General features: G+C 40.0%; 1 protein-coding gene across 3 annotated transcripts; it reads left to right on the plus strand.

Annotated features, from left to right (window-relative positions):
* Positions 1 to 225: 225 nt before the first annotated feature.
* LOC131530476 (Fc receptor-like protein 2) lies at positions 226 to 11,756 on the plus strand. Of its 3 annotated transcripts, none has more exons than XR_009268398.1 (9): positions 226 to 256; positions 809 to 844; positions 4,013 to 4,489; positions 4,657 to 4,827; positions 5,692 to 5,973; positions 10,260 to 10,502; positions 10,595 to 10,708; positions 11,055 to 11,150; positions 11,500 to 11,756. XR_009268398.1 is itself a non-coding variant. In XM_058760763.1 (9 exons), exons 1-9 carry the CDS (start codon positions 226 to 228, stop codon positions 11,087 to 11,089), a joined length of 1,317 nt encoding a protein of 438 aa, XP_058616746.1. In that variant the 3' UTR covers positions 11,090 to 11,756. The 3 variants fall into 3 exon arrangements, 2 of the variants coding, with proteins under 2 accessions (XP_058616746.1, XP_058616745.1); XM_058760763.1 differs by having other exon boundaries at positions 4,013 to 4,285; positions 4,358 to 4,489; positions 11,055 to 11,756; XM_058760762.1 differs by having other exon boundaries at positions 11,055 to 11,756.
* The last annotated feature ends 3,362 nt before the right edge of the window (positions 11,757 to 15,118 follow it).

Genomic DNA, 15,118 nt, shown 5'->3' on the forward strand with positions numbered 1-15,118 from the left:
ATAAATCCTGTTCAATGTATTACTGAATGGGTCACGACAACATTTCTGTAGAAAACTTGCATGTTAGTCAGTATAACATTTTGTGAAAACACATTACATGATTATCAACATTATCAAAAGATCTGACTGATCAGCATTATTTTGAAGATCTGACTGGAGATTTCAGGAAGTCTTGAGTTTTTAACTCAGTCTGTGTCTTTAACTGTCTGTCATCATTCAGTCAGTATGGAGCTCTGTCAACTTCCTCTTGTGTTCTGTGAGTATTGTTTTCTCTAAATTTATTTCAGTGGAATTGCTATTATATTATATAAATGATCAAGTGTTTTAGTGTTTCTAGATTTATGTATTTTCTTACTGCTCTCAGAGTTTCAGACCCAGCTCTAGTCCATGATATCTGAGTGAAGGATGAGTTTGAGAGGAAGTGTGCAGTTAGTGCTGTTTGTGAAAGAGAAATGCACTCTGTTGTGTTGTAGATCAGTGTTTGTTCAGTCAGTCAGTTTTGTGATGTGTAATGCTGTTGAATCAGTTCTGTTGGTTTGTTTTGCAGTTATTGTCGCTGTTGTCGTAATATTCACTAGTACACAGTTAGTAAGAGTTTGTCTTTATTCTTCTGCTCGTGATCAGACTGTTTCCTTCAAGTTCCCAAAACAGTTCTCTGCTGTGACCAAATCTATAAAATACCAGTCAGATGTTTTCATGTTTATCTAGACACACATACAGTCCCTACACAATATCTTAATATTTGTTCATCTTTATAATTATCAGCTCATTGTTCAAATTGTAATGAGTTTTTCTTCTTGTGTTTTAGTGCTGATTTCAAACATCTACTCTCAACATACTGAAGGTGAGTCAATTTAATATATATATTTTCATCACATATGAGTAACATCACATTTTCATCAAATCTACAGTAACAGCAGAAATATTTCTTACATTCTCTGTGAAATCAAAATCGAAACAGTGAGAGATCTTCTGTTGGTAAACTTGTTAAAATACTTTCACAACTCATGTTTATAAATTCCCAATGATTGTATTTTGACAGATCTTTTATAAGTCAAGTCAAGTTGAGCTTTATTGTCATTCCGCTACATGTGGGGGCATACAGTGGAACGAAATGTCATGCCCCACAGGACCACAGTGCTACATAAATACAGGCATACAGCAATGAAGTAAAACAATATAAACCTATACACAACTATCCTACTGATAGATTTTGACTATAAATATACTATATATAAAAAATGTTTTACCTATACATAAACTAAAAAATACAAACTATACAAACTATATGAATACTTCAGATAAATACTGTACATGTGCAAAGAGAAACATTGTGAGTCAGCAGATGGCTGGGGAACAGCGCAGGATGATTTGTAGTGCATGAGCATGTAAACATACATATATTACTGAGTCTTTTTGTGGGATTTGTATACACACATTGAGGGACAGGTTGTTAGTGCCACACCATTTCGCCAGCTGTGCCACTTCCTCTCTGTAGTGCATTTCATCGTTGTTGCTGATGAGACCTACCACTGTTGTGTCATCAGCGAACTTGATGATGTGGTTGGAGCTGGACTTGGCAGTGCAGTCGTTGGTCAGCAGCGTGAAGAGCAGCGGGCTGAGCACACAGCCTTGTGGGGCACCTGTGCTCAGTGTGGTAGTGCTCGAGGTGTTGTGGCCGACACGGACTGACTGAGGTCTTCCAGTTAGAAAGTCCAGAATCCAATTACAGAGGGAGTTGTTAAGGCCCAGCAGGTTTAGTTTATTTATGAGCTGTTGTGGGATTATTGTGTTGAATGCTGAGCTGAAGTCAATGAACAGCATTCTAACATAAGAGTCTTTGTTTTCTAGGTGGGTAAGAGCCAGGTGGAGGGTGGAGGAAATTGCATCGTCCGTAGAGCGGTTTGGACGGTATGCAAACTGGAGCGGGTCGAGTGTGTTGGGGAGACTGGTTTTGATGTTGTGCATGACTAACCTCTCAAAGCACTTCATCATGATTGGAGTCAGTGCTATGGGACGGTAGTCATTTAGACAGGACACAGGTGATTTCTTTGGTACCGGTATGATTGTTGTGGATTTGAGACATGTGGGGACGACTGCCTGGCTCAGCGAGGTGTTGAAGATATCTGTTAGGACATCTGTCAGCTGTACAGCACAGTCTTTCAGTACACATCCAGGTATGTTTTCAGGACCCGCAGCCTTGCGTGGGTTGATCCTAGATAGGGTCTTCCTTATGTCGGCTGGAGACAGACAGAGCGCCTGGTCGTTGGGAGGTGTGGGCAGTTTTTGTGCAGGTGTGTCATTTGCATTTCAAACCATGAATAAAAGTGGTTGAGTGTATCTGGGAGGGATGTGTCATCATCACAGGCCTGTGGCAGGGGCTTGTAGTCTGTGATGGTCTGAATAGCTTGCCACAGACTCCGTGTGTCTCTGCTGTCTGTGAAGTGATTGTTGATTTTTTGAGCATAAGGCCGTTTTGCATTTTTGATTCTGCGGGACAGATTGGCTCTTGCTGTTTTGAGGGCTGCTTTATCTCCTGATCTGAAAGCTTCATCTCTGGTCTTGAGTAGCCCACTAACCTCTGCTGTCATCCATGGCTTCTGGTTGGCGCGTGTGGTCATGTGTCTTGGTGACTGTCACATCATCAGTGCACTTTTGGATGTAAGCAGTCACAGTTTCAGTGTACTCCTGCGGGTCTGTGTGGTTGTTGTAGGTGGCCGCCTCTTTAAACATGTTCCAGTCTGTGTCCTGGAAGCAGTCCTGCAGTGTTGAGGTAGCATTTTCTGGCCATACCGTGATCTGCTTTAGAACCGGTTTGGCAAGTTTGAGAAGTGGTCTGTATGCTGGGATTAGCATAACAGAGATGTGGTCCGAGTACCCGAGGTGGGGGCGGGGTTCGGCTTTGTATGCGTTCTTTTCTGTTGTGTAAACAAAGTCCAGTGTGTTATTTACCCTTGTTGCAAAGTTCACATGTTGGTAGAACTTTGGCAAAACTGTCTTTAAGTTTGCGTGGTTGAAGTCACCGGCTATGATGAAAAAGCCGTTGGGGTTATTTGTTTGTTGTTCGCTGATGGCACTGTACAGTTCACGAAGCGCGTCCTTAGCGTTTGCACACGGGGGTGTGGAATGTAGACCGCGACAATAACAATGGAAGAACGGTCTACACTTCACAAACATAAACTCCACCAGCGACGAACAGTATTTTGTCACTACCACAGCATTGTTACACCATTTTTTGTTGACGTACACACACAAGTCACCCCCGCGAGTCTTACCAGACAGTGATGAATCTCTGTCCGCTCGGTAGCAGGTTAGCCCGTGCAGCTGAATGGCGGAGTCCAGGATGTTGTAGTTTAGCCATGTTTCAGTGAAAACAGACACACAACAATCCCTTGCCTCATGCTGTGTAGACCGACTGAGTTGAATTAAGTCCAGTTTGTTTTCCAGAGAGCGAACGTTTGAGAGCATGAGTGTTGGAAGAGCCGGTCTTGTGGGGTTAGCCCTTAGCCTAGCTCGTATACCTCCACGCTTACTGCGCTTCCGTCCTCTCTCACGCCGCGGTCTCGAGGTCCGGCTCCAGCAGTAAACAAAGGCCTCGTAGCTTCTCAGTAGCCGCCAGCGAGAGTTTGTGTTTGTATGTGTTGTCGATATCCAAAAGGCTTTGGCGATCATAGATGTATCCCGGAGTGATCTCCCGATGAATTAGCGGTAAATTGACATTGTTTGGAGACACACAGACGACATTAAAAGACATAAAAGCACCGTCTTTGGGACCCGGAGAAGCCGCTGCGTCTGACCGCGCCGCCATCTTGTTTCAAACTTTATAAGACATATATATATATATATATATATTACATATTTATAGCTGTTAGACATTATAAATGATTATAACAGCTATAGAGAACAACACTTCAGTCTCGTCTGATTTAGCGTGTGTTTTACAGTCAAGTAACTGTGTTCATGCAGTAAAAGCAGCACATTATTTTTATTGTGAATTGTTGTCATTGTACAGAAACACCAAAACCCACAGTGACCATCAAACCTGCTCAACGTGTATTCAGAGGAGAGACAGTCACTCTCAGATGTGACATATATGCTGAAGGAGTCACTAGCTGGCAGTACAGCTGGTATAAAGACAGTTCAGGCTATGTTTTCAGTGAACGACAGGAACACACATTCAGTTCTGTTACTGAGTCTGACGCAGGTAAATACTCCTGTTATGGAGCAGAGAGAGAAGGATCACGAACATCACGCCGCAGTGATGAAGTTACACTGACAGTATCAGGTGAGTTTGATCATCTCTTCACACACACACACAAGTTTATCATGTTATTAATGAGTGATTTCTCATCTTCAGATCCCAGAGCAGTTTTAAGTGTTTCTCCACAGACGTGGTTGACTGAAGGAGATCCAGTGACTCTGATCTGTGAGGTTAGCGGCTCCTCTACAGGCTGGACATTCGGCTGGTTCACTGTAACTGTCTTATCAGGTAAGATATAGTGTGCTTCCTGTATAACATCTGAATAAACTGGTTTCATAAAATAAATAGAGATTAAAAATATTTAATCAATCTGAATGCTCAATTTATAATTTATAATACTCATGTAAAATGTTTGCTCATTTCTTTATTTTCATTTTCATTTTCACTTTATACAGACAGCAGATGTCATTTTGAGCTGCTCTCAGACAGCAGCAGAGGAGCTGGAGGAAACTACACTGTCAGTTCTGCTGCTCTAAATCACACAGGAGTTTATTTGTGCAGAGCAAAGAGAGGAGAACCAGCCTATAGCACATGGTACAGCGACACACAGTTAATATGGGTCACTGGTGAGTTCAGACTGAACAGAATGAATGAGACACTGGAAATTTTCTTTGATCTTTTTAGATCTTAAAGTGTCTTTAAATTTTATAATTTATAATTTCATAATATACAGCTACTTTTTAATGGTGTGAATGGAGAAAGATGCTTCTGCTGTCAGGTGTAGTTACTGCATCTACTAGCAGGGCCTAAATAAACCAAACTAACCAGCAAAACCTTGATTCCTGGGTTCGCTGCAAAAATGTAAACGTTAAATTCTAATGGTGGAAAATTGTTATGAAAAACTAAAATAGAACTCTTGTGGCACAAAACTGTTACATAAGTGGACTTTAGGGAAATAATCAAATAGGTGTATGTAAAGCACATAAAGTGTTTTCATTATGAAATGTATTTGTAATATTTATGTCATTCAACACATCATCTTGATTCTAGGAGGCACTTTTCCAACAACACCGGACACTCCATCAATGTGCACAAATTTTATACAACGGACCATATAAACACTTAACAATCATTTTACAGTTTGATTATTTGAATACTATTCGATTCACACTGTACAGGCAAAGAAGAACTGACCCCTGAGTTGAGTCTGGTTTCTCCCAAGGTTTTTTTTCTCCAAAAGTAACAGTTTATGGAGGTTTTTGTTGGTTGTCACAGCTGTCTTTGGTTTGATTGCTGATGGCATAGTGACAAATATTTTAAGGTGCATTTTTGTTTATGAAGTTTTAAATAGAAATACTCAGTGATATTAGATATCAGATATTAGAACTGTAATATTTTCTGAAAAGATGCATGTAATTGTTGTGTGAAGTGTTTTATCAATAAAACTGTCTTGATTGATTTCTAAACTGTAGCTGTAATTGTCTTCTCAGGTGTTTCTCCTCCAGTCTCTCTGATCGTCAGACCCAACAGAACTCAACACTTCACATCTGACTCTCTCTCTCTGAGCTGTGAGGACCAGAGTAACTCTACTGGATGGACAGTGAGAAAATACACAGACAGCTGGGGGCTGGAATATTGTTCATCATTACGTCGAAGATCACAAACAGGATCTACATGTACAATCAGAGACACCATCACACATGACACTGGAGTGTACTGGTGTGAGTCTGAATCTGGAGAGAAATATCATCCTGTTAATATCACTGTAAACCGTGAGTCTGTGTTTCTGTATTTATTCACTTCACAAAAGCCCTCATTTCATGTTTTGTATTTAAATAGCTGGATTGTGATCTCAGTTTAACACTAATCGTATTCCTGAATGACAACAAATCTGCTAGACTATTAAACCTGTGACTATTAAAGCATTGCTCAAACTTTGACCTTTGTCATAAAAAAATAAAAATAAAATACATATCCATATCCAGATTCATGCAGATCTTGTTGGTCATTTACTGACATGTCATGTAAACAAATAAATGTTTATTTGTTTACATATTTTATTAATCCAATTTATAAATCAATTCATAAATCACCCCATGAGAAAATGTATTATTATTATTATTGTTGTTGTTGTTGTATTGATTAACACTTTATAATAACTTTCATTAATAAATCATTAACAAACATTATATAATGCTTAACTGATCATTAGTTAATGTTTACAAATGTCATTAAACTTTCAATGCGTTTTAAAAATCTACAAATGATTTGAACAGAAATTATACATATATTATAATTATACATAATCACAGTCTATAAAGTTCATATATGTGACCCTGGACCACAAAACTTAAGTCGCTGGGGTATATTTGTAGCAATAGCCAAAAATACATTGTATGGGTCAAAATGACAAAAAAAAAATGTTATGCCAAAAATCATTATGATATTAAGTAAAGATCATGTTCCATGAAGATATTTTGTAAATTTCTTACTGTAAATGTATAAAGACTTCATTTTTGATTAGTAATATGCATTGCTAAGAACTTCATTTTGACAACTTTAAAGGCGATTTTCTATTCATCATGGAGACTATTCATCATTTGGAAATGTTTATAAACATTTACACATTTTTTAGTATCTTTATTGGCACTGGACTTTTAGCGACTGTAACAACGTTTGTGTAAAGTTAGTTAAGTGTAGTTAAATGCTTGGTAAAGACATGTCACACATCGTAATTTGGGTGCAAAACATGTTTTATTACCTCAAGACTTATATTAGTATACTATTGTGTATCATTAAACAGAATATTCCTCTTGCTCTTACTGAAAAAAAACCGAGTTGAAAGCGTTCCGAGCCGCGGAAGAGATACTGTTTCTCGAGCCCCCAGAATATACACAATAAAGTAAAGACTCAAACACTATACAGGGTTTCCGCGGGTCCTTAAAAAGTCTTAAATTGTACAAGAAAGTCTTAATTATGATTTCAAGAGGTCTTAAATTTGGGTACAGACCAGAATCACGATGCAGCTTAATGTGACAATTAAACTTCAAAAAGCTATAAATAAATATGAGCGCAGCACGTTTCAAAGTCCGGTGCTGCTTTGTGTTCTGCTGTTACCGCGGAAACCGTTCGAAAGGGCCTCCTGCTGGCAGAGAATGAATGTGCGTGTTCAATAAGGCTGTTGTTGTGAGTAGTGTATTCATGCAATACCAGAGGCTGTAGTTTCAGAACCGGATTTCTAGGACCCTATATATATATATATATATATATATATTTTTAAATTATTTTATTTATTTATTTTTTGTATGTATGTATTATGTCAGGTCTTCCAGCCAGTTCTATCAAACCTTTACAATTAATCCAGAACATGCAGCAAGATTAATTTTTAATGAGCCAAAAATAATGTAAGAAAGAATGAAGAACATCACACCTCTGTTTATCAATTTGCACTGGCTACCAATAGCTACGACCACTGGCTCTGCACCCCTTTACCTAAATTCATTACTTCAGACTTATGTGCCTCTAGAAGCTTACGTTCTGCAAGTGAACGTCGCTTTATTGTACCATCCCAAAGAGGCACAAAATCACTTTCACAGACTTTTACATTAACTGTTCCTTCCTGGTGGAATGACCTGCCCAACTCAATCCCAGCAGCTGAGTACTTAGCCATCTTCAAGAATCGGCTAAAGACTCATCTCTTCCATCTTTATTTGACCCTCTAACTCTAGCACTCTCTATTCTAATTCTATTCTTTAAAAAAAAAAAAAAAACCTTGCTATGTGTACTGCATTAAGCTAACTGAGACTTGTTATAGCACTTGCATATCATTGCTCTTTTGTTGATTTTGATTGCTTCCATTGTCCTCATTTATAAGTCGCTTTGGATAAAAGCATCTGCTAAATGACCAAATATTAGTGGCTCATACTATTTTATAGCATTTGCTATTCAATTCTGTATATTATTATTTTTTAAGGAATTATGTAGTTGTTTAATTGTATACACTTAATTATTGTCCTAACCAACTCCTAACCCTAAACATACCCGTTGGTAACCCTCTTGAAATATTTAACCTAATTTATTTCAATATATTCTATATATTCTGGTTTTAAATTCAGTTTTCTTGGAAAGAAAGACTTGTGTCTGTAAGAGACTTCAGTTCATTAGCCGCAGCGCTTCACGTCTGATGTATGACAAACTTAAAGTGCAGTAAATGGTAAAACACTTGCGGTACAAATTGGTGTGATTATTAGTACTTCAATAAATGTAAAATAATTTGAATACAAATACTAATTTACAACAGCCAGCATCACAATGAACTGTTTTGCACAGCTAAAAAGGCTAAATGGAGATTGCTGACTCCCCCTCAAATGGTTCACGCTAGCTCTTACATTAAAAATAAGATGGAGAGATAAAAAAATGAATAGTTTCCATGGATCTAGTCTTTGCATCTGTTTGTTTGTTTAATGTTTGAATCAGGTCTCCTCTGTTGGAGTAGATAGCTGTCCCAAAAATAGGGTCCTAGAACTGCAGCCTCCAGTATTGCAGGAACATTAGGTTTTTTGTTCAGACCAATGTGAAAATCGACCCATGTTTTTACCTTGCAAACACGCAGAGCTGTAAATGTGAACTGGTAGGTCAATAAGAAGATAATTCATTGTAAAAATCTAAACAGTAAAATGTGTTTGTATGTTATTTAATTAATATAATAATTTATTGCTAATACTTGTTTAAATTAATGTAATTAATATTTTTGACTCATCCATTTTCTTAAAAAATGGTTTAAAGGCTGAAATGTGAAGTGTATCATTTTATAAAACGTTTTGTTTTCTTGAACACTTATATCTGAACTGTAAATCATGCTTTTTACAGTCATTTTACAGTTTAATAGTTTACCATAGACATTGCCCTACCCTGCTCATATGGTATTAATTTTATTTGTGCAGGTCTTAAAAAGGTCTTAAAAAGTCTTAAATTTGAGCTTAAAAATCCTGCAGAAACCCTGCTATAAACATTAGATTTATCTTTGTCTTCATTTCTAAATATATTTGTATATATCAATATATAGCCATATATTGTCAGTGTATACATTGCTGTATATTGAAAAATATAAGCACTAGTTTCCAATATATGGAAATATATTATGTAATATATCACATTATATTTTGCAGTATATTCCCAGTTAGTTTTGTTCCGTAAGAAGATCTTCCTCATCTGTTTCTCTTGTACTTCCTCCTGTTTATTTCACCGCTGTGAGGTTCAGAGCATTCAGCTGCTCCTCGTCTCTGATCCTCTTTTACACAACAATGTGAAAGTGAATGTCTTCTTACCTTTAAATCACATCTTAAAACTCATCTTTTTAAACGAGTTTTTCCTTGTTAATTTTAATTTATGGATTATCTTAATGTTGAATATGTTGCATGCCGAAATAAATGAAGTTCCAGGCGTGCGTTGTTTGATGGGTTCGTTTTTAATCTTGTTTCCTTTTATCTGCATACATCACAGAAGCGCTTATTCGCAGCACACACACAACTCTAAGTCTGTTCAATCACTTCACACAGCCTTATTTCTTTGTTCCTCATCCTCGCTTGCACATTTCTTCTGCTAGCGCCCTCTACAGTTAGATCGCTAGAACAACCTGCTTTGTTAAGCATTAATCACAACAGATGAAGCAATTTTATGCATTTGCACCAAAAATGCTTTTAACTCAGATTCTATATATTAAACCCATCATGAATTTAGAATACATAACCATCAAAATGAACTATCTAAAATAAAATAAAACATGCGGGGGGAGGGGGGTACTCTTTTCCTATTACTTCACATTCACATTACAGAGACTGTTATTATATGCCCCACAAATAGATGTTGCTTTGATTGTATTGCTGTGTTGTAATTTATGATTGTCATTAAAGTGTCCTTGAGTGTTTTGAGGCACCTCTAAATAAAATACATTATTATTATTAGTAGTAGTAGTATTGTTGTTGTTGTCTCCACATTGTTGATTCATTCTTACTATAATCGTACTATTTGTCAGTTGATGTTTGCTCTGTTTCTGTAGTTGGTGTGATTCTGGAGAGTCCTGTTCATCCTGTGACTGAAGGAGAAACTCTGACTCTACGCTGTTTATATCAAAATAAAACCTCACCAAACCTCAGAGCTGATTTCTATAAAGATGGGTCACTCATCCAGAGTCAAACTACAGAGATGATCATCTCTACTGTCTCAAAGTCACACGAGGGTTTCTACTCCTGCAAACACCGAGAGAGAGGAGAGTCACCCAAGAGCTGGATCTCAGTCACAGGTGAGAGTCAATGAAACTGAGCTGGTTTATTTCTTCTTATGTTCTAGTTCAGATATGGAGCTTGATAAAGTGTTTGTGTGTCTCTTCTTCAGCGTCTCATTCAGGATCTCAGATCTCTGTCCTCCACACACTCAGTTCTGTTCTGGCAGTTTCTCCATATCTGCTAGTGACAGTCGTGCTGATTTTCAAATGCTGCAGGATGAGAGGTAAATGTCTGATTTATTATATTATATTCAGTTAAACTCCAAATACGTCATCATTATCATTAATACTGTGTAGCTTGTCATGCTTTGGGTTTGTAAGGTTTGTAATACAAATCAGTTCAATTAAATCAGTCTCACTCCTCCTCTTTATCTTTTACTCTATAAATACACTTCTTTTTTCACTGATAAAAGACATGAGTTTTTTTGTTTTATCTTTTCTAGTCAAATTGGTTTAAATATAGTTAAAAGATGATAGTAGGTAGTTCATAGAAACAATAAACATATAGTGAAAAAAAAGCATACATGGCTGTTCAAGTAATTGCTTGATTGTTTTGTGTGTATTTAACAGTTGCATCTGTTGAAGAGCAAGAAACTGTAATCTGATATTAATCTGTCGTGATGGTGAGAAAACTTCAGCTTCATCCTGGATTCTCTCAGTATCTCAGTTCAGACTGAACATGATTACTTACTGTAAAAGTCACGTTTTGAGAGAGACTCCTTTTGCCATCTCACAGTTTTTAAAGTCATCATGAACCAGCATCTCAACTCTTTTGACTTCTGAGTGAAACAAGATATTCAACGAGAAAACGTGTAGAGAAGAACTTGATTTGATCAATCAGAAATTTTGTTATATACATAGTTTATTTTTTTCTGCTTTACCATCATAATTAGGGGTGTGCAATATTGATAAAAAAGGTTATATCTCTATGTCCTGGGTGAGCAAGTTGTGTATACAAGGTGTCGTATTGGACATACTAGATTAACTCATGAACATTTATTGATTGCTGAAGAAGCACCAAAATGTCAATATAGCGGGACTCACTTGACGGTGAAACATGTGCTTTTGGTCTGTGCTCAATATTTAATGTCATGAGACGAAGGTTATTATCAGGACAAACTCTTAAGGACTTGTTTTAAAAGATGGACCCAGAAAAACCTTTACAATTTCTTTCAAAAGTAAATTTAAAGAATATTTTATTTATATACAAAATTGTTTTATAATTGCTTTTATTTTTTGTATTTTGTACTACTGTATTGTTATAATCTTTGTTTGCCATGAAACTTAATAAATTAAGTTAATAAACTTAAATCAAATCAAGCTCTATTTCTTGGGATTTTGTTGATGATAATTAGACAATATTTTGCTGAGTGTATGTTTGTGCTGGTACTGTGTCTGGTTTAGGCCTGTCATGGACAGCTGGCTCATATTTTGTGTGATGATTGGTTCACAGCAGTGACAGAAATGAACTTTTCTATTTAAGGGTGATATTTGTCCCTTCATGCTTCATTAGTGACTACGTTTACATGGACATCAGTAATCTAATTATTTACCTTATTCTGAATAAGACAATATTATGATTAAGGTGTTTACATGAGTTGCTTTTAGAATAATCCTTTCATGTTCCCGTTTTACATGTTATAGTACATAGATAGATTAATGGCATGCGTCATTACGTCACCACGCGACGCCATCCGACGTCTCCTCCAGAATTTCATGTATAAACATATAGTTCATCTTCGTTATGATGCCATATACAGTTTTGAGGGTTTCATTTTTAATTTTATGAACGCTTCAAGTGCAGTTAATTATTTGTACGTGCATACAGACGACGGCGGTGTTGAAGCTCTTTTATTTGCCGTCAAACGGTTGAAAGCTGCCTTGTGTGTGTCCTGTCGCAAAATGCGGCGAAAAGTCCTGCACGACGGTAACAATGAATATGTTTACATGGACATCAATACTCCGATTTTAATACGATTAAGACAATACTCCGATTAAGAGTTTACCATGTAAACAGCGATTTTTGATTACCTTAATCCAGCTAAAGTCATAATCGAACTAAACACAAATCGAATTAAGACATGTGGAGTATTCCTATTTTAGTCGCATTATTGAAGTGCAGTACAGACATGTAGACACCTTAATCACATTGTTACCGTCGTGTAGGACTTTTCGCCGCATTTTGCGACAGGACACACACACGGCAGCGTTCAACCGTTTGACGGCTAACACCGCCGTCGTCTGTATGCACGTACAAATAATTAACTGCACTTGAAGCTTTCATAAAATTAAAAATTAAACACCCAAACCTTTATATAGCATCATCACGATGAAAATTCTGGAGGGACGTCGGATGGTGTGGTGTGGTGACATAACGACGTGTGCCATTAATCTATCTATGTACTATAACATGTAAAACGGGAACATGAAAGGATTGTTCTAAAAGCAACTCATGTAAACACCTCAATCATAATATTGTCTTATTCAGAATAAGGTAAATAATTAGATTACTGATGTCCATGTAAACGTAGTCAGTGAAAGTGTGGGCTCTCGAGGTGTCAGGGTTGTGGACTGTCTTGTGTGTGTTTTGCTCCCCATGTGTTCCCTGTGACCCAGTTTCTGTCTCCCTTTGATTGTTTAATTTATTCCAGGTGTGTCTTGTTCCTCTCTGATTGTCCTGTGTATTTAAGCTCTTGTCCATTCAGTTAGTGTTTGTCGGTTCTTAATGTCATTCCTTGTGTTTCCCGTGTCTCCTACACTCCCTGTTGGATTATTAAAGACTCGTTCTGTGAATTCTCCGTGTCTCCTCGTTCCTTGCTTCCTTGTTCCCTTGGAGCGTGACAGAAAAACCGACCTAAAAAAAAAAAAAAAAAAACCTCCGTTTGTACCCTCTGTTTTGTTTACCGTTTTTTCCAAATGTGTTTCTTTCCGTTGTGTTCCCTATGGACCCCCTCCTTCACCCGGAATATCTCCTCCTCCTGCTGGAGCAGGGGGAGAGATCGCTCGAGGGCCACGCCAGACTGTTTCTGGTCCTCGCAAGCCTCACCACCTACCCGGAGGACGCGCTCTGTGCGTTCTACGACGCCAGTTTGAACATCGCGTACAGAGCGCCGTCATCCGAGGATGGCCCTCGAGCGAATTTCCCCACCTTTGTGGAGTGGACACTGGTGAGAAACAGATCTCTGTTCCCCGCCTGTTCCCAGGAGAATCTCGCCAGTGCCACTCTCGACCCAGTGCCCAGCCCACCATCTCCCCGCTACGCGGAGCGCATGCCTGAGCCCACCGCTGACGGAGAGTCAGAGCCCACCGCGACCGATGAACCATCGCCGCACGGAGCGTCAGAGCTGAGGATCGCTGCGGAGCCGGAGCCACTAATGACGTCAGTCAAGGTGCGTGAGCCGGCAACAACGCCCACCTTGGGAGAGATCACCACGGACTGTGTGAGCGCGGAGAGGAGCTCCGCCCCCTGCACCGTGGCTGAGGGTGAGCCGAGTATGGCGCGTGGATTGTGCCACCACGAGGGTCGGAAAGCTCCTGTGCCTGCTCCCCGTAGGCGTCCTCCAGAGCCTGCGCTTCCAAAGCGCCCTCCTGTGCCTGCTCCGTGTAAGCGTCCCCCAGTGTCCGTTAGAGCCCTGCAAGGGCCTCAAATTTAAGCCCTAGCCCGGCCCTGGCCTGAGACGCTCAGGCCCTAGCCCGGCCCGTGTCCGACAGCTCATCAAAATTACCGGCCCGAGTCCGACTCGAGCCCGTCTCTTCTTTCATAAAGTAACGACCAAGCGGCCAGCGGAATTTAGCCTTCTCAAATCATCACGACTTGCCTAATCTATAGATATACTAAAACAGTTCAAGCATATAAAAATGTCTAAACGTTAAACCTGCATCCAATAGTTTGTGCGGAGAGTCGAAGCTAAATCGCAGGACATGGAGGCACCAGCGCAATCAATTTACCCTCCAGTGTTGGCTCCTGTTCCTGAGGTCTGCCCTGGAGGTCTGGAAGCTTTCAAATGCCCACACTCACACCCACTCCTGCCTCCTCCACCGCTGTCATCTGGCAGCCCCTCTGCTCGCCCTCAGCCCACCATCTATGCGGTGCGAGCTCGGCGGGACTACCATTCTCCAGCGTTGCCGTGGTCGGAGTTTCCCTCGACTCCGCCTCCAGCCTCCGAGGCCCGGACTCCGCCTCGGCCCATTGACCCATCGGCTCCACCATGGCTCCTAGCTCCCTCCTCTCCACCGTGGCCCGGTAGTCCACTAGCTCCGCCGGGCTCCCTCGTCCCTCCGGCTCCGCCTTGGTCTGGCGTCGACCATTCTGCACCTCGGGACTCCACTCCTCCGGCTTCGCCTCGTCCCTCCGGCTCCGTCAGGCTCCTTCATCCCCTCATCCCCTCGGCTCCTCCTCTCTCCTCTGTCGCTTCGGCTCCACCGCGGCCTCTCGTATCCACGCCTCTGCGTCGGCCGCCGGCACCATCTGCTCCGCCTAGGACCCCCGGATCCTCCCTGTCGCCCTTGCTCTTCGGCTCTCCGTCTCAGCCTCCTCCCTCCGTCGGCTCCACCGTGGGCTATCATGGCTGTGGCCTGGGTCCTGCTGGGCTCCTCCTGCTCCGGATCCCTCCTGTCTCCTCCCTCCTTTGTCA

Source organism: Onychostoma macrolepis, chromosome 22, assembly GCF_012432095.1.
Source record: "Onychostoma macrolepis isolate SWU-2019 chromosome 22, ASM1243209v1, whole genome shotgun sequence".
NCBI classification, from domain to species: domain Eukaryota; kingdom Metazoa; phylum Chordata; class Actinopteri; order Cypriniformes; family Cyprinidae; genus Onychostoma; species Onychostoma macrolepis.

Bases quoted from the DNA above. Each gene is read 5' to 3' on its own strand.
- LOC131530476 (XM_058760762.1), top strand. From the start codon at position 226: ATGGAGCTCTGTCAACTTCCTCTTGTGTTCT. The intron at 5,974-10,259 runs GTGAGTCTGTGT...CTGTTTCTGTAG, and splicing joins TGTTAATATCACTGTAAACC to TTGGTGTGATTCTGGAGAGT. The intron at 10,709-11,054 runs GTAAATGTCTGA...TGTATTTAACAG, and splicing joins CAAATGCTGCAGGATGAGAG to TTGCATCTGTTGAAGAGCAA.